This window comes from Apodemus sylvaticus, chromosome 22 (genome assembly GCF_947179515.1).
Source record: "Apodemus sylvaticus chromosome 22, mApoSyl1.1, whole genome shotgun sequence".
NCBI lineage: Eukaryota > Metazoa > Chordata > Mammalia > Rodentia > Muridae > Apodemus > Apodemus sylvaticus.
Genome location: NC_067493.1, coordinates 44,655,442 through 44,673,442, shown reverse-complemented (window position 1 = coordinate 44,673,442; position 18,001 = coordinate 44,655,442). Strand labels below are relative to the sequence as shown.

The 18,001-nt window shown below is 46.4% G+C and overlaps 1 protein-coding gene across 1 annotated transcript; it reads left to right on the top strand.

The window, feature by feature from the left end:
- The first annotated feature begins 5,759 nt into the window (after window positions 1-5,759).
- On the top strand, window positions 5,760-15,867 carry Tmed2 (transmembrane p24 trafficking protein 2). Its single transcript, XM_052168029.1, has 4 exons — window positions 5,760-6,041; window positions 8,330-8,522; window positions 12,164-12,271; window positions 14,415-15,867. Exons 1-4 carry the CDS (start codon window positions 5,862-5,864, stop codon window positions 14,537-14,539), a joined length of 606 nt encoding a protein of 201 aa, XP_052023989.1. The 5' UTR covers window positions 5,760-5,861; the 3' UTR covers window positions 14,540-15,867.
- The last annotated feature ends 2,134 nt before the right edge of the window (window positions 15,868-18,001 follow it).

Genomic DNA, 18,001 nt, shown 5'->3' with positions numbered 1-18,001 from the left:
GCTACACTTACTTACCTGTGGAATCTGTTCGACATCTCTCCGGAAGTAGATAGCCGGCACCGGAAGAAGCTCTGTCTCAGCCTCTGCACTAAGCACTAAGCACACTGTGCATTTTAGTTTACACAATGGGTCTGTAAATTCCGGGTCTACCGTGTCACTCCAGATGTGACTTTTAAAGTGTTCATGTGTGTGTAAACCGTGCACCTGCTCTGAAAGGTGACTATACTCTCCCAGAGTGGGGGAGGGATAGCTACATCAACAGTGACCCAACCTGGTTTCGACAGCATATCTAGTATTACACCTAGCTGGATGGAGTGATCAGAGGTGGCTTCCTGGAGGAGGAGGGCCTCAGGTGCAGAGTGAAAGGCAGAGGTCCCAAGCACAGGTGAAGTTTGTGAGTTTGTGCATAGGCTGTGCTGTGTGTTCATTATCGGTAAGCTTAGGTGGAGCCAGGGGCAGGCTGGTGGTAGAGAGAAATGAGCAGAAGGGGAATAACTAACCTTCAGTAAGCCATTCATCAAACAGTATAAACTGGGTATGGGCACACACACCTGCAATGGCAGCATGCTGTATGTGGAGGCAGGAGGACCACTGTGTGTGTGTGTGTGTGTGTGTGCACACGCATGTGTCACAGTCTTAGCGATGTAGCAAACTCAGAGGGTAAAGGCATTTGCTGTTAAGTCTTGTGACCATCCCCAGAACCCACACTACAAGGACAGAACTGACTCTGGAAAGTGTTTTCTGACTTCACGTGTCCCCACATGTGTGCCTACACACACACACACACACACACGTCAACAAACAAACAAAGTCTGGTGTGGTTCCACACTCAGAAAACAGGGGCAGGCATATCTCTGTGTGAGTTTCAGGCTAGCCTACACTGCATAGTAAGTTCCAGGCCAGCAAGGGCTACACACTAAGACCCTAGCTAAAAAAGAGGGATAAGGGTTTGTACTGGAGAGATGTTTCCACAGTAAAGAGCACTGACTGCTCTTCCAGAGGACCCACATGACAGCTCACAACTGTCTGTAACTCCAGTTTCAATGGGTCCAATATCTTCTTCTGGTCTTGGTGGGCATCAGATACACATGGTATACAAACATAGATGCAGGCCAAGCACTCATACTCATACTATTAATTTTTTATATTTAAAATAAATAAATGTTAAAAGAAAGGAAGAAAGAAATAGACCACAGAGCTAAGTTTATATTGTGGTTGTAGAACCACAATGGGACTTCAGATCTGCCTTTGGGGGGCAGGGCTGGTTTGGTTTGGTCTTTTTTTTTTTTAAGATTTATTTAGAAAAAATAAACCTTAAAAAAGATTTATTTATTTATTTTATGAATATGAGTACACATCGCTGTCTTCAGACACACCAGAAGAGGGCATCAGATCCCATTACAGATGGTTGTGAGCCACCATGTGGTTGCTGGGATTTGAACTCAGGACCTCTGGAAGAGCAGTCAGGGCTCTTAACTGCTAAGCCATCTCTCCAGCCCCTTGGTTTTTCAATATAGGGTTTCTCTGCACAGGCCTGGCTGTTCTGGAACTCTCTCTGTAGACCAAGCTGGTCTTGAACTCAGAAATCTGCCTGCCTCTGCCTCCTGAGTGCTTGGATTAAAAGCTAAATCACGCTGGGCGGTGGTGGCTCATGCTTGTAATCCCAGCACTTGGGAGGCAGAGGCAGGTAGATTTCTGAGTTCAAGGCCAACCTGGTCTACAGAGTGAGTTCCAGGACAGCCAGGGCTACAAACAAACAAAAAAGCTAAATCGCTGCATCTTCATTTGAATTACTTTCTTTCTTTCTTTCTTTCTTTCTTTTCTTCTTTCTTTCTTTTTTTTCTGATTTGGTTTTTTTTTCGAGACAGGGTTTCTCTGGATAGTCCTGGCTGTCCTGGAACTCACTCTGTAGACCAGGCTGGTCTTGAACTCAGAATTCCACCTGCCTCTGCCTCCCAAGTGCTGGGATTAAAGGTGTGCGCCACCACTGCACGGCAGATGGACACTTTACAAACCTCGACTCAGCTGTAAGGGAAAGAAAAAAAAGATAAAGGAAAATTCCCTAGTGAGTGTCCTGTCCGGAGAAGACTCCAGGCCAGTGTGGGACCCCCTCCCCCACGCCCAGGCTGGCTGGTGGGAAGAAGCATAGGCAGGTGACAGCACAGGAACCTCAGAGACGCCGAGGGGAGCACTGATTCTGTGGATGGAGAAGTTGCGGCTTCCTGGAAACTCTGGCCACAGAGGCCTGAAAGACTGAAGAAGGGCTTAGCAAGTCGACTGTGGAGCCTGACCCTGGCAGGTGGGTTGCAGTCTGTGGTGCGTCCCCTGCCTGGATCGCACTGAGCCAGCAGCAGTAGCAGCGGCGGCGGCAGCGGCAGCAGCAGAAGCAGCAGCCGTGGAAAACCAGGAATAGGCTAGTACTTAAACAGTGCTGCTCACACTCACAAAGCCCACGGCACAACCCGCTGTCAACTCCGGCAGCCACCTACCCTTCTCTTTAGCTCCCTCTGCCTCCTTCCGCTCCTCCTTCCTGTGCCTCCCTCAGTTCTATCTTCCCCTTCTGCGTCCTGCCTCCTCCTCCTTCTCGTCCTCCCATCCCTCCTCTCTCCCACTTCTCCTGATTATCCTCTTCCTCTCCTTCGCCCCACCCCTGCTGGAAGAGCAGAAATCCCACCCAGGCTTACGGTTGCCCTTCAGGGACTCAGAAGGGGGAAACCTGGTCTCACCCTCTCTCTTCAGCCTCCTTCATTTCACATCCTCAGATTTCAAACTCAAGATCCAGTTGTCGGTTCCAGAACTGCCAAGGTCAGAGCCTTACTCCCTGCTGTCTGGAGTGCAGTGTGTGTGGGAACTGGGCAGTCCAAATATTCACTTCCGTTGGGGCCAAGAAATTCAACTCTTAGGTTGCAACTTACCAGGAGTAAGAGAAAAACGTCACCAGCAGCATTATTCAGGATGGTGCAAAGCTGGAAATGCATGGGATTTCTATTGTCAGCAGAACGGATTGATAAAGTCACTTAATGAAATACTATGCAACAGTGTAAAATAACATGATTCTTATATGGAGTAGTATGGTGACTCTCAGGAGAGCACGGTGTTAAGAAAAGCATTTGTTGGATACAAAGGAGAGGCTGGGCATAGTGGTGCAGGCCTTTACTCTGTCATTCAGGAGACAGGGGCAAGCACAGCTCTGTGAGTTCCAGACCAGCCTGATCTACATTGTGAGTTCCAGACCAGCCAGGTCTCTATAGCAAGACCTCGCCTCAAAACTAAACCAAGCCAGGCAGTGGTAGCACATGCATTTAATCTCAACACTTGGGAGGCGCTGGCAGGCAGATTTCTGAGTTAGAGCCTGGTCTACAGAGTAAGCTCAGTATGGCCAAGGCTATACAGAGAAACCCTGTCTTGAAAAACCAACCAACCAACCAACCAACCAAAGAAACAAACAAAAAGCTAAATCAACTTGACAATCACCAGGAATTAAAACTTGAGACTGGTGGCTCATGTCCATAGTTCTAGCCCTTAGGAAGCTGAAACAGGAGAATTGCCTCACGTTTGGAGCCAGCCTGGGCTGCTACACTCCTTCTTATCATGTAAATCAAATTGCCTAATCTCTGAAGGCACTGGAATTTTAGCTCTGGCTTATATAATAAGCCCCACAATCTACGGTTTCTTGTGTTTTCCCAAGACCTTAAATTTTCCTATTTGAAATCCTGGATGGGTGGAAATAAAATAGTATTTAATCTCTTCCAAATTAAAATTTAATGTTGAATTTCTATATATAAGCAAATTTGTTCTTGGGCGATTTTCTAATGATCTGACTTTCTGGGGAGCGAAGGGCCTGTGTGGGGCTGGAGGGTAGAGGAGTCCCAGGTTTGGAAACTTCTGTTGCTGTAAGACATTGTCACCTAAAATGGGACATTGCTGCCCCCTATTGTCTACTGTGTTTCTACATCCGTGAGATGTGCAAGGCTGGTTTGCTATGCTGTCCCCTTTTATAGACCTGGGGCTCAGAGCTCTGACAGAACCTAGTCATGGTCACAGAACTACGTGCAAAAGTGGGAATCCTGGGCCAGAGAGATGGCTCAGTGGTTAAGAGCACTGACTGCTCTTTTGAAGGTCCTGGGTTCAAATCCCAGCAACCACATGGTGGCTCACAACCATTCGTAATGAGATCTGATGTCTTCTTCTGATGTGTCTGAAGACAGTGACAGTGTACTTACATATAATAAATAAATACATCTTTAAAAAATAGTGGGAAATGCAAGTCAGACTCCTAATCCTCAAGTCCAGTGAACTCATCCAACATGTGACGAGGGAAAGTCTTTTGGTCTCAGGGGACCCGGAGACAGCAGCAAATACAAGGCTGAACCACCTCAAGACAACAAGCAAGCAGCTGGGCTTCCAGTGAGAACAAATGTCCACCTCAGGCACAGAGTGGCTGAACAGTGAAGAGGTGACAGGTTTTGAGGGAGGTGTAGGCTGTCAGCAGGCAATGCGACAATCCCAAGTGAGGGTTAGGGCAATTATGTGAGGATTATGTGCATGATATAATATTGGGAGGATAGTATGCAGAAGAAGGTGAACATAGTATTTATTTATTTACTTATTTATTTATTTATTTGGTTTTTTGAGACAGGGTGTCTCTGTGTAGCCCTGGCTGTCCTGGAACTCACTCTGTAGACCAGGCTGGTCTCGAACTCAGAAATCCACCTGCCTCTGCATCCCAGAGTGCTGGGATTACAGGCGTGCGCCACCACTGCCTGGCAAGTATTTTATTTTTGAGACAGGGTTTCTCTGTGTAATATAGCCTTCACTGTCCTGGACTTGCTTTGTAGACCAGACTGGCCTTGAACTCACCTCCCAAGTGCTAGGACACCAGTCCAGCTTTCTGAACAAGGTGAAAATTTACAATATCATATATATAGACCATCTTTATCCCTTCTTCTGCTGTTGTTTGTCTTTCTCTGTGTCACCCTGGCTGTTTTGGAACACACTCTCTAGAGACCGGGCTGGACTTGAACTCACCACTTGGCATGCAAAGAATTTAAAAAAAAAAAAGATTTACTTTTATTCCTTTAATTCTGTTTTGCTGGGAGTGAACTGACTCTCAGAGGCCAGCATCCTCAGAGGTTCTCGGTGGGATGGAGTTAAGAACTTTGAGCGCCCCCTCCCCACCCCAGCCCTCATCCCTGTCAGCTTAGATAAGCAAGGTGATGGGGGAGCAGACTAAAGAAACATCACAGAAATTGGATTTCTCATCTTTAGCATCCACTTCTCAGAGACCCAGTTTTGAGGCTGTCACTGAACCTCGTTATCTCCACAGATCCTAAAATTGTGAAACCCTACAAACTATCACTTTCCGAGTAAGTCCACGCGATCTTTATTTATTGCTGTTTTAAATTTTATGTTTGAGTAGCTGGACACCACGTGTGTGCAGTGCCCGCCAAAGCCAGAAGAGGGCGTTAAATCCCTTGGAACTGAGTACAGATAGTTGTGGGTCACCATGAGAACTCTAGGACTCGAACTCTGCAAAAGCAAATAGCGGTCCAGTCCGTGCAACGCCCTTTCCCTGGCCCTAGTCCACGTGATCTTTAGCCCACGTCGAAGGGCTTGAGCTGAAGGGTTTTTGGCTCTCCGGGGCCGCCGTCCAACCCCACCATCCACCTTGTCCCTCCGCGGCCGCCGTGCGTCCGTTACGTGGCAGGAGTCGGCTCCGGCCAATGAGCGGCGCCCGCATCAGCCCCCTCGGGAGGCGCAGCCGGAAGGGGCGGGGCTGAGGCAGCGGCGGCTGAAGCGGCAGCGGTGGCGGCGGCTCTGGAGGCCGCAGTCCGCGTCCCGGCTTCGGCCCGTGCCGCACCATGGTGACGCTCGCAGAGCTGCTGGTGCTGCTGGCCGCGCTGCTGGCCACGGCCTCGGGCTACTTTGTCAGCATCGACGCGCACGCCGAGGAGTGTTTCTTCGAGCGGGTCACCTCCGGCACCAAGATGGGCCTCATCTTCGAAGTGGCGGAGGGCGGCTTCCTGGACATCGACGTGGAGGTGCGGGCACGGTGCCCGCCGTCGGGTCGCCGTCGCGAGGCCCCTCGGGGGTTGGCGAGTCCCGGGTAGAGAGCGGGGCCTGCGCGGGACAGCGCTCACAAGGGCGCGGGCCAGGGAGGGGCCTCGGCGCCGCCCGTCGCGCAGCCCCCCGACGGGCCCTGCCCGCGCGGCTCGGAAAGCGCTCGTCTTTCCGAGCAGCTTCGGGCTCCGCTCGTAACTTGGGCGCGGACTCGGCCTTTCCCTTCGCTTTGTCCCGCAGCGGCCGCGTGTCGGCTCGGGCGGGAGCGGCTCAGTGTCGTTCTCCTCGGTCCTCCAGAGCACGCGTGCGGCTTGGCGCGGAAACAAACTTTGAAGATCGGAAGCAGCGGCGTCGCGCTAAGGCAGAAAAGTGCTGTTTCTGGCTTTGGCAGAAACCAGCTTAACTTCCTGCCTGCTTCCTTATGCAAGCGGCCAGATGTGACCCACGGGAGATGCACTTGGGTCACTTATCCTAGGAGAGGCTTTCAGCGAAGTGTTTAGAAAAGTTACTTGTTTGGAGAATAAAAATGACCTGCCGAGTTCTTTGAGACAGGATTGCATTTTGTAGTTTTATTGGCATCGAACTCACCTGCCTCTGCCTTGGAGGGATGGGATGAAGGGCGTGTACCGCCGCGTCCCAACAGTTTTCTGCATCCAAAAAATCCCCAAACAAAACAAGCAAATTATCTTCAGTAGTTTTAACTTGCTTGCTAGTGTTCCAGACTGGGTGTAAAGAGCTGAGCAAAACTTGAATACAAGTGTCACTCTAGAAAGTTGGGAGACCGCTTGCATTAGCCAAGACCTTAGATAAAGATGAGCACTTCCAGTTTCTCAAGTTTTGCAGGTGACTGGCTCTGGACGAAGCAGGCTTGGGCTAGAGAGGTGGCTCAGCAGTTATGAGTACTTGCCGCTCTTTCAGAGAACTGGAGTTCAGAGTAGGGGTTCAGCACAAGCTTTGACACCACCTCCGAGACATTAGATAACCTTTTGGCACCTACGTGCACTTAACATGCGCAGGTTTTTTTAAAAGGATTTATTTGTTATATGTAAGTGTAACTGTCTTCAGACACTCCAGAAGAAGGTGTCAGGTCTCATTATGAATGATTGTGAGCCACCATGTGGTTGCTGGGATTTGAACTCAGGACCTTTGGAAGGGCAGCCTGTGCTCTTAAACACTGAGTCATCTCTCCAGCCCCCACATGCACAGTCTTAAAGGGGAAGGTTTGACTGTGTCTGGAACTAATTTGTATTGTTCCTGCTTGGGTAGGTATTTGGGTCTTCTAATTTCCAACTTAGTGCCCTTCCCTAAACCTTAGCAGGGATGTCAGATAAGTTACAGCCCTTTGTTGTTTCGAAGTGACCACAAGAACCTTAAAAGGTGCTCTATAAAATTACTCATTTTGGTAGGGTGTGATGGGGGCATGCCTTTATTTTTTGTACAATTGATAAATTATATATTAAATAAGTATCAACAGTCAACACAAATCCAAAACCAACCACCAGCCTTGGGAACAAGAAACAGCTGGTGACTTCCTCCAGGGTGTTCATGAGGAAGGGCATGGTGGCACCTGCTGTGTGCAGCACACATGACCTGAGAAGGGCTTTGATCTTCTGCAGGAGAATCACTGGCCTGGAATACACTCATTTTTTTTTGTTTGTTTTTTGTTTTTTGGATTTGGTTTTTTTGAGACAGGGTTTCTCTGTATGGCCCTGGCTGTCCTGGAACTCACTCTGTAGACCAGGCTGGCCTCGAACTCAGAAATCCGCCTGCCTCTGCCTCCCAGAGTGCTGGGATTACAGGCGTGCGCCACCACTGCCTGGCTTGGAATACACTTTTAATCCCAGCACTCAAGACAGGCAGCTGGATCTCTGAATCTAAGGACAGTTTTGACCAGTAATGAGACTCTATCTCAAAGCAAAAATAAAATTACTTATTTAGGAACACTTTCTTCCTGAGTTGTCATTTTAGCCTTGACAATTTTTGTTAAAGTTAGACAGTTGGAGACCATGCATTGAGTTGTCCCTTTCTCTGAGAAGTTTACATTTTGCTTGGATAGGTAATACCTAAAGGTAGAGTGAAGAGGTGCTTTAGGGAACCATTGACTCTGCTAGTTTGAATAAGTGGGAGAGTTAGTGCCCGAAGTGTACACTATGGCTGACCGCAGGGGACCTAATCATGTTCCAGCCTCCTGGATTTTCTTTCCTTTGAAAGATGCTACTCTAAGGATTCTAAATATTCAGTGAGTTTTCTGTTTCTCTCCTGCCTCCAGATCACAGGACCAGATAATAAAGGAATCTACAAAGGAGACCGAGAGTCCAGTGGGAAGTACACATTTGCGGCCCACATGGACGGGACGTATAAGTTCTGCTTTAGTAATAGGATGTCCACTATGACTCCAAAGATAGTAATGTTCACCATTGACATTGGGGAGGCTCCCAAAGGACAGGACATGGAGACAGAAGGTGAGATGTCACTCTGGACGCAGCGCTCGTCTCCGTCCGTTCAGTTCAATCACCCATCTTGAGTACAGCCTGTGTGATGGTTTTAAATTTCCAGATTCATGTCTTAAAAACAGAATTCCCATTAAGTGGATGTAATTAGCCAGTGTGTGGCAGTTACTATTTGTTGTCAGTGGTTTTGATTGTCCCTTCTGGCAGCCATGGAGTTACTCTGTGCTGGTGTAAATCGCCAGGCTCCATGCCCCTGGGTTCTGTTAACTTGCTAATCCTGGGGCCCACACGTGCCTCTATTTCCCTTTGCAGATGTGCTAGCTTAGCTAAATCCTTCTTTTGTCTATACCTTACATTTTTTTCTAGGTGGTGGAGACTCCTGGGATGGTATGTGTGGTTGTTTTTGTATGAAGCATCCTACTTTTTTTGTTTAGTGTCCTGTTGTTTCCTGATAACTAATTTCTGACTTCTTCCTCTAACTTTAGCTTGCTGGCATGAAAGTGTGTTCTCCCTTTTTAAACTCCCCTACAGCTAACTATAGGTAACTTTTGGTAAATTTGAAAAATTGGTTAACATTAGCTACAGGTTAGATTACGTTAACTTGATTGGTACATGAACACTGGGACTGACATTTTTATGTGACTTTGCTTAAAACGAATGGTGAATAGTACAAAGGCTGAACTAACTGCTCAGGGAAATGCGCTCCTAGATGCCCTTCAGAGGAAGCAGGTTCTAGGCCTCCTTACTGTTAACCTTTCTAAGGTGAAGTCTGCTTAGGTTTAAACTACTGTCCACAAGTGTTGCGGAGTATCTGATGAGAAGTTTGCTTTGGCTTAATTAAGTTCACTCATTGTTTTTTGTCTCAGTAGTGTTTGTTAGTTTGTTTTTATGGTGCTGGGCTTGAATAGGACTTTTGCATGGTTGGCAAGCACACTAATGTTGAGCTGTATCCCCTGTGATTTAATATTTTTTTTTAAATTTTGAGATAGGACCTCACAGAGTTGCTCATACTGAGTTTGAGTTGTGATCTTTGCCTCAGGTCTCCCATGTAGCTGGGGCTGCAGGTCTGTGCCCCAGGTCTGCCTCTGGCTGGTTCTGGAGACTGCATTAGTGCTTCAGGAGCCAACAGTACGTTTTCCCCTCCTTTGCCAGCATGTGTTAGAATGGTGGAGGCTGGCCTTTGTTTACCATACTGGCTTATGACATACATAATTCAACATAAGCACTTACGAGTACCCCCACAATGAAAGTAGGGTTTTATATGTTTTTTTAATATGGTTTTAAAGTCCATACATTTAAGAATTTTTAATTCCTCTGCTTATTTTTTAGTGCTACTTAGAGTACTGAGCTTGCTTAATTATGAGTGAGAGAACAGTTGTGAGGACTTGGTATTTGTTTACACTGGAAATTCACCCTTGTTAACACAGCTAGAAAATAATGGCTGATAAATGTTGATTGTGAGATTGTGGTTAATCCCTTGCCATCTCAGATTGTTGCTTTTGCTTGTTGATGGCTGCTGTTAGGTTGAGCCTTCTCTAAAATGAGATTCTCTAAAATCGCTAGTTTGTGAGTGGGTCAGTTTTTCCTTTTGAAATGTTGGACCATCAGGAGACATTTTTATTCTTGTCAAAGTGCCCCTTCTAGGAAACCCTACTTGAAAGATTGGACATAGTCCATGGGCTCCTAGAGTGAGGTTGCTTAGAGGGGTCTTTTCTGCGTAAGCTCCCTTCAGCATGGAGGCCTGTGGCTTGACAACTGAGTGTTACTTAGAGAAGCAGGAATCTCATCTGAGGCTGCCTCCTGGGCAGGGGTGCAGCACCTGAAGCTCTCCTAGGACTCCTGAGCTACCTGCTGTTAGCTAGAGTGGAGCACTGTCTGGGAGCATAGTCTTCAGACCAGCTCCCTGCCCCAGGGTTTCATTGTCTGGTTCTGGCTGGCCTTAAATTTACAGAAATCTACCTGCCTTGGCCTTCTGTGCTGGGATTAACAGTGCCAGCACGGCTGGGCGTGGTCTTCAGATCCAGGTCCAGGACGGTAGGGCTATTACAAAGAAACTGTCATCAAAAACCAAATAAAAAAAGGAAAGGAAAGAAGTGCCATCATTCCCAGCAGAAGAGTGTCATTGGAGAGGATCCCGGGGTGGCGCTGCCAGGTTTGAGGACCTGAGTGTGATCTTTGGAACTCACATGGCTGAGAGAACTCCTGAAGGCTGACCTCTGCATGCCCCTCCGCAGCCGTACCCCACACTGGAATAAAGGAGAGCCTGGTTGAGAACCCGTGTCACCGGGCCTGTTTTTCCTTGTCGCCTCTGTACTTGTGGATCAGACACTTAGAGCTGCGTGGCGCTGACTTTTTCCTCAGTGTAACTAAATTTTGTGCTCAGTTTGGTAGAGTTAAAGCCTGTTTGGGCGCTAAATTAACATCAAAGTTACATGATTCTTAATGTAAATTTTCATTTTAGTTTAAAACTGTTATTTGTATATTAGTTTTTGTTGTGCATTTGTTTTTGAGATGGAGTGTCAGTCCAACTGTAGCAGAGGGTGAACTTGAAATCCTGGTCCTCCTAGCTAGGCAAAGTGTCATTTAGCACATTTTTAGTCCCAGCACTTGGGAAACTAAGACAGGTGGCACTACCACTACATAGTGACTTCTGGGGCAGCCAAAGAAAATGGTGAGACCTTGTCTCAACAACAACAGAGAAATTCTGGTCCTTCTGTTTCGTGAGTGCTTTCATTCTAGACGTGTGCCACCATAACCAGTCTCTGTGGGACCCACATGGTAGGAGAAGAGAAAGCAGGACTTCCTTTGAGCTGGGCACACACTGTGCCAACTGGACCACATTTCTAGTCTGCCCAGTCTCCTATTGTATTGAGGCTTAGGTACACTGCTCTGTGCTGCTTTTCTTTGTGTCGTTAGTCAATAGGATGAACTGGAAGCAGTTCCTTAGGGGAAATTGTTCTCTAGTTAGTAAGCATGGCATAGTGTGGTCCCTACTCTAGAGAGGGTCCTCTGCTGCAAAGCTGGTGGCACACACCTTTAACCCCAGTGCTCAGGAGGGAGAGGCTGAGGCAGGCATATCTCTGAGTTTCAGGCCAGCCAGGACAACATAGTGAAAAAAGCTCTGAAGGCCAGGTACAGAGGTACAGAGGTGCGGGGAGGCGGGGCGGGAGTTAAGTCTGGCCTTGACTATCCTGTGAGCTTGAAGCCAGGCAGGGCTCCATGAGACTACACTGTCTTAAAAACAGTAGAACAGCTCTTGAGAATTGAATCTTTATCAGTTTACATTGGTTTTCTTTGTTGTTGTTGTTTTTGGTTTTTTCGAAATAGCTAATACTCTAGCTAATACTTTTTTGGTTTTGGTTTTTTGAGACAGGGTTTCTCTGTGTAGCCCTGGCTGTCCTGGAACTCACTCTGTAGACCAGGCTGGCCTCGAACTCAGAAATCAGCCTGCCTCTGCCTCTGCCTCTGCCTCCCAAGTGCTGGGACTAAAGGCGTGCGCCACCACCGCCTGGCTCAGTTCACATTGTTGCTTGAGCTCTTTCTAAAGCCAGCTGCTTTTGTGTGCCTGAGGAATCTGAAAGTATTTTATTTAATGGTTATTTCTTGAAAAGAAATGACTAAGTGTGTGCTGCTCTGTCTCCTACTCTCCACAGCTCATCAGAACAAGCTAGAGGAAATGATCAATGAGCTGGCAGTGGCGATGACAGCCGTAAAGCACGAGCAGGAGTACATGGAGGTCCGGGAGAGGATACACAGAGCCAGTAAGTCATGTGACATGGGCTCCTGGTGACGGTAGCCCTGCCTATGATGTCGTAAATGCACCATAGCTTTACTGAAGGGTGGTCTGTCAGAGACATATTTATAGAGACTTATATTTTTATTGCTGAATATCATTCTACGCCAGAAAAGTGTGCCTGTGCTGTTTTTGTTCATTTGCAGCTTTTTGTTTGTTTTTTTTAAACTATGTATATGAGTACACTGTCGCTATCTTCAGACACACCAGAAGAAGGAATCAGATCGCATTACAGATGGTTGTGAGCCACCATGTGGTTGCTGGGAATTGAACTCAATACATCTGGAAAGAGTCTTCAGTGCTCTTAACCTCTGAGCCATCTCTCTAGCTCATTTGTTGTATTTTGGTTTTGTTTTTTATGAGATAAGATCTCTTTGTACTCTAGATGTCTCCTGGAACATACTATATAGACCAGGCAGGCCTCAAACTCAAGAGAGCCACTTGCCTCTTTATCCTGGGGGTCAGGCCTAAGGTGTGTATCACCATGTCTGGCAAGCATAAGCTCTTAAGAGTCTCTGAGTTTATTTTTAAGATGTATTTATTTTTATTGTATGAGTGCGAGTGTTTTGCCTGTGTGTATGTGGATGTATCATGTGTGAAGACTCAACAGAGCCCAGAAGAGGGTGTTGACTCCCCTAAAACTGGAGTTACCAATGGGTATGAGCAGCTTTGTGGGTGTTGGGAACTCAACCCCATCCTCTGCCGCACTGGTATTAACTGCTAAATCAGTTATCTATCCCAAGAGAGTTTGCAGGAGTTTTTTGTCTGTTTTTTTGTTTGTTTGTTTCGTTTTTAAGTTTGTAATTAGGGCTAGCAAGAAAGCTCAGTGGGTGAAGGCCTTTGCCACCAAGTCTGATGACTTGAGTTGGAACCCACTTGGTAGAGGAAGAGAATGAATTCCTGCAAAAAATTTTGTTTGGTTCCTTTTCGAGATAGAAATTCCTGTAATCTGTCCTCTTGACTTCTACGTAAGTATACATGCTCACAATAAATGAATGTTTAAAAAAACTTTTATTTTATTTTATTTTTTTTTGGATTTTGGTTTTTTCGAGACAGGGTTTCTCTGTATAGCCCCGACTGTCCTGGAACTCAGAAATCCACCTGCCTCTGTCTCCCAGAGTGCTGGGATTACAGGCCTGCGCCACCACCGCCTGGCGGTGGTAGCTCTCCCTTAACAGACCACTCACTAGCATACAGGTGTCATCTCTGAAGAACTGGGTCCTGTCTATGAGTAACCGCTATTGGTCCACATAGCAGAGAAAGTCCTCTGTGGAGAACCAATGCCACGGACAACAGCGGCTCACTATTTTGTTGAATCAGTAGTTTAAAAAATATTTATCACCTGTTTTGTATGTATGTGCGTGGGCTTGCTCAGGCCAGGCATGAGTGTGGAGGGTGGAGCACAGTGCTGAGCTGCTTCTCCCCTCTGCCATCCGGATCTGCGTGCGTGCGTGCGTGCGTGCGTGCGTGCGTGCGTGCGTGCGTGCGTGCGTGTGTGTGTGTGTGTGTGTGTGTGTGTGTGTGTGTGTGTGTGTACACACGCACGCAGGCTGCCCACCAAGCTCCAAAGGTGTCACACACCATGCAGCTGGAGTTAGGGGTTGTTGTGAGCTCCCAGGAATAAAACTTGAGTCCTCTGTAAGAGCAGTATATGCTCGTAACTGCTGGGCAGTCTTCCTAGCCCCAGATCCCTTAAGTTTTTAGAGATCTATGGTGAGAGAAACTTGACTTTGAGTTTTAACCCTCTAAGTGTGACCTTGGGCAAGTCATTGTTCCTCTTTTCTAAGGTAGGGTCTTGATACATAGTCTTGTTTTTGAGACAGAATTTCTGTGTAGCTCCTACTGTGTTGCAACTCACTCTGTAGTCCAGGCTGGCCTTAAACCACCTGTCTGGCTTGGAACCCAGTGATCCTCAACTGTAGCTTTTTGGATGTAGGAATGTAGGATGGGTCAGCATGCCTGGTTTTCAAGGTCACTTGAAAGCTGTGACTCTCTGGGTCTGGGTGGGCTAGTATTAACCAGGCTCTGGGCGGTGCTGTGTTAGGGAGAGGTGATGACAATCCTCTGCTGCTTTCCGGTTGGTGTTAAAGTCTCTTTGTTTTCCTCCACAGTCAACGACAACACAAACAGCAGAGTGGTCCTCTGGTCCTTCTTTGAAGCTCTTGTTCTAGTTGCCATGACATTGGGACAGATCTACTACCTGAAGAGATTTTTTGAAGTCCGAAGGGTTGTTTAAAAGGCCTTTTTCTGTTGATCCCAAATTCACGATTTGTTTACCAAACACCTTGGTCATAATAATGTCATTAGTTTATACATTTTTATTTTCTGAACGTTCATGACTTCTATTTCTTTCTGATTAGTAGGTGTTGGGGAAAACCTGTTTAAGAGAGTTAGAGTGAAAATTTGACATTTGATTGGCCTATAATTCTTACTTGAAAGCAACCCCATTATACAGGTCCTTCCAAGAATCTAGAGGCTGTTAATGCTGTATGGGACTATGGTCTTTATGTTTTTACCTTTGGTTTTCATACTACAATGCAGTCTGTCCAGGAAGTAGCCCACAGCCTGGCAATACTTGTTCACTCACTGCATTCTTTTTTTTTTTTTTTTTTTTAATATTTCACTCACTGCATTCTAGTAGTCCCTTGGCTGTGGGTCACCCTCAGAGGCTCATTTTGTTATTACAGCAACAGCCATCTGAATCTTGACCCTTGTGGCCCGCCTCAGAGTGGAGAGACCTGACGGGGCTTCTTACCAGGGTGGGCACTCATACTTTATCTTGAGTTTGATTTAAAGACTCATCGCAACACTTCCCTTAAAGTTTTATATTGAACCTTAGAACTGAATCACCTCTAATTGAATTGACACAAGCAGCCAATAGCTTAGCCGTCTGTTGAATCCAGTTTCCCAGGTGTTGGAACAAGACTGCTGTCCCTGTGTGCTGCGTAGTCAGTCCATTGTCGGCACTTAGGAAGATGGAGTTCCTCACGTGGAAGCCTGCACTTCTCAAGCCTCTGGGATTGCTTGCAGTGATAGGCAGCCACTGTCCGCCTTTTAGTCAGTGGCCTTTGGGCCCTGGCCTTCGGTGTCAGCACTAGGGTTTGTTTGTCTTCTGGGGTCTTTCTTTTTTGGCACATGTTAGTTTTGTTTATATAAAATGAAGAGACTCTCTCTGATGATGGATTTAATGAAAGGCGCTCTGCTTTGGGTGTGGGCGGTCAGGATTATGTGGTGACTAATGTCTGTTAGTTACCTGGATATTTTATTTTTCTTTTTGGATCTTGCAAGGGGAAAACTACAAGTAACAAGTTTTATAAATTTAATTTAAATTTGTTACAGGTTTTCATGTTCAGGACAAATAATTTTTCAACCTTTGATGATATCCTTGCAACAGTTTGTTGATAAGGTGACTCTTTCACCCAGGGCAGCTGTTGCATGCCAATTTTTTTTTGTGTGTGTGTGTGTGAAAACACTTCAGAATTGAATTAAAAGATGTAAATTTAAAATTGGTTGTGTATCTAATATGCCCCAGGTTCAGTAAATAAACAATTCTTTTTAAAAACAGTTGGTATTCTGTGTTTTAATGCGGGTTGAGTTGAAACTTTTTTGTTAAATACTTTTATTTCTTTCAATGAGATACGCCATGTTAATTTTTCAAGGATTGTGACCAAGAATACCATTCATTTTAACCTAGGTGTGGTACAAGCCTGTTTTTCTTTTTTTCACTTTTTTTTTGGGGGGGGGGGGTTCGAGACAAGGTTTCTCTGTGTATCCCTGGCCTGTATATGTCCTGGAACTTACTCTGTAGCTCAGGCTGGCCTTGAATTCATGATCCTCCTGCCTCTGCCTCCTTCCGCAAATTCTACCCGTGTGCGCCACTGAAACTGGCAGTATAAGCCCTTAAGAGCACCAGGGAAGCTGGTATAGACTGGTCTCTGAGTTATAAGACTATGCTTTCGTTTTCATCCTAGGTGTGGGATATGGGGCTGCTTCACTGTGTTTAGAGCAGCTGACTGATTTGCCTGGTGCTCTAGCAGAGACATTTTGACTGCTGCAAATAGTTTCTAAAATTGTGTGATATTTGAAATTGTGGGGAATTTTCCGAGGGTGTATAATAAATACCAGGGTTCGAGAGGTAGTGGTGGGTGTTGGTTGTGCTTTATTATGTGTAAAGAGGAAATTAGATACACTGCTGCTAAAGATCAAACTTGCCCCAAGGAATTAGACACCTAATAAGTAGGAAGTAGCCTAACAATGCTGTCCTCATTCTGACCCCTGACTCACTCAAGGATCTTCTTACCCCTTTCCAATCTCTCATCTAGTATTAGAGTGTTGAAGAAAGAGCTCACAAAGTAGCAAAAAGACAGCTAAGCTCTATATACTTACAGGACAGCCAGGGCTTTTGAGAGCCTGTCTCAAAAGGCAAATAAGTAAAAATAAATAAGTAAATAAAAAAGCTGGGCAGTGGTGGTGCACGCCTTTAATCCCAGCACTTGGGAGGCAGGCCAGCCTGGTCTACAGAGGGAGTTCCAGGTTAGCCAGGGCTATACAGAGAAACCCTGCCTCAAAAAACCAAAACCAAATAAGTATTAGCTGGAGAGATGGCTCATTGGTTAAGAGCACTGTCTGCTATTCCAGGGGTCCTGGGTTCAATTTCCAGCAACCATGTGATGGTTCACAGTCATTATGAGATAGGATGCCCTTTTCTGCTGTATCTGAAAAACAGGTACAATGTACTCATATACATAAAGTAAATAAATAAATCTTTTAAAAAAATTAAAAAGCAGAACACCAAAACGAAGTTACAATTTTGGCCTGTGTAGTTTTTTTGGTCAGTGTTTCACACATTTTAAGGCCTTTGGGGGCGGAGGAAGTCACATTTGAATTATTTTTACTTTATCAGATAGTTTATGGATGCTGGGAAATAGGCTGGAGGGAGATGAAGTCGCCCATGGACAGAAAGGTGGAACCAAGCTCCTCTCAAAGAGATCCTTCACCTCACAGAACTGCTAATAAGCCAAGAGAGGCCAGTTATCAAGTATTGTGTCCTGTAAATCTTGGCCTGTTGCCTAGCTACGTACGTGGCCTGTCCTATTTATGTGTCATACCTTTCGTATTGGAAAAGATTCCAAGTTCAGCAAAATAGTAAACAGACTGTGAAAAGAATCATCCGTGTGGTTGCCTGGAGCCCTTACCAGGTTGTCCTCAGATTGCACCTTATCCTACTTGCGAAACTCAAAAAGCTCATTCAAAAGATGCAATGAGGACTTCTGGTTTATTCGTGTCACAAATTTGGCATCTATATGCATGCGGAACCCCCGCCCCCAACACACTGTTGGCGGTTTGCTTTTGAGGGTGTGAACCTACTAAATACGCACGCTAAAAGTCTGTTGGGGGAAAAAGTAAGTCAGCGTTCTGCTTTTTACGTAGTGGTCTCTGAGAAGGAGACTTCTCCGTTGGCTCCAGGGCGTCGGGGAGAAAGCCTTGAACATCTGGTGGCATGTCAGCAGGTGAGCGGCCACAGTTTGCTCAAAGAAAACTAGGCTGCCAAGTGACTGGGAGTTTGTTCTCGTCTGGCGCCCTCACTTGGTCGTGACGTCCTGAGTGTTCTGCACACCGGCGGTGTGTCTCCGGCATCTTTGGCTCGAGTTTGTTGGGGGTCCGGGGCGTGGCTCCTCCCGTCACTTCCAGCGCCCTT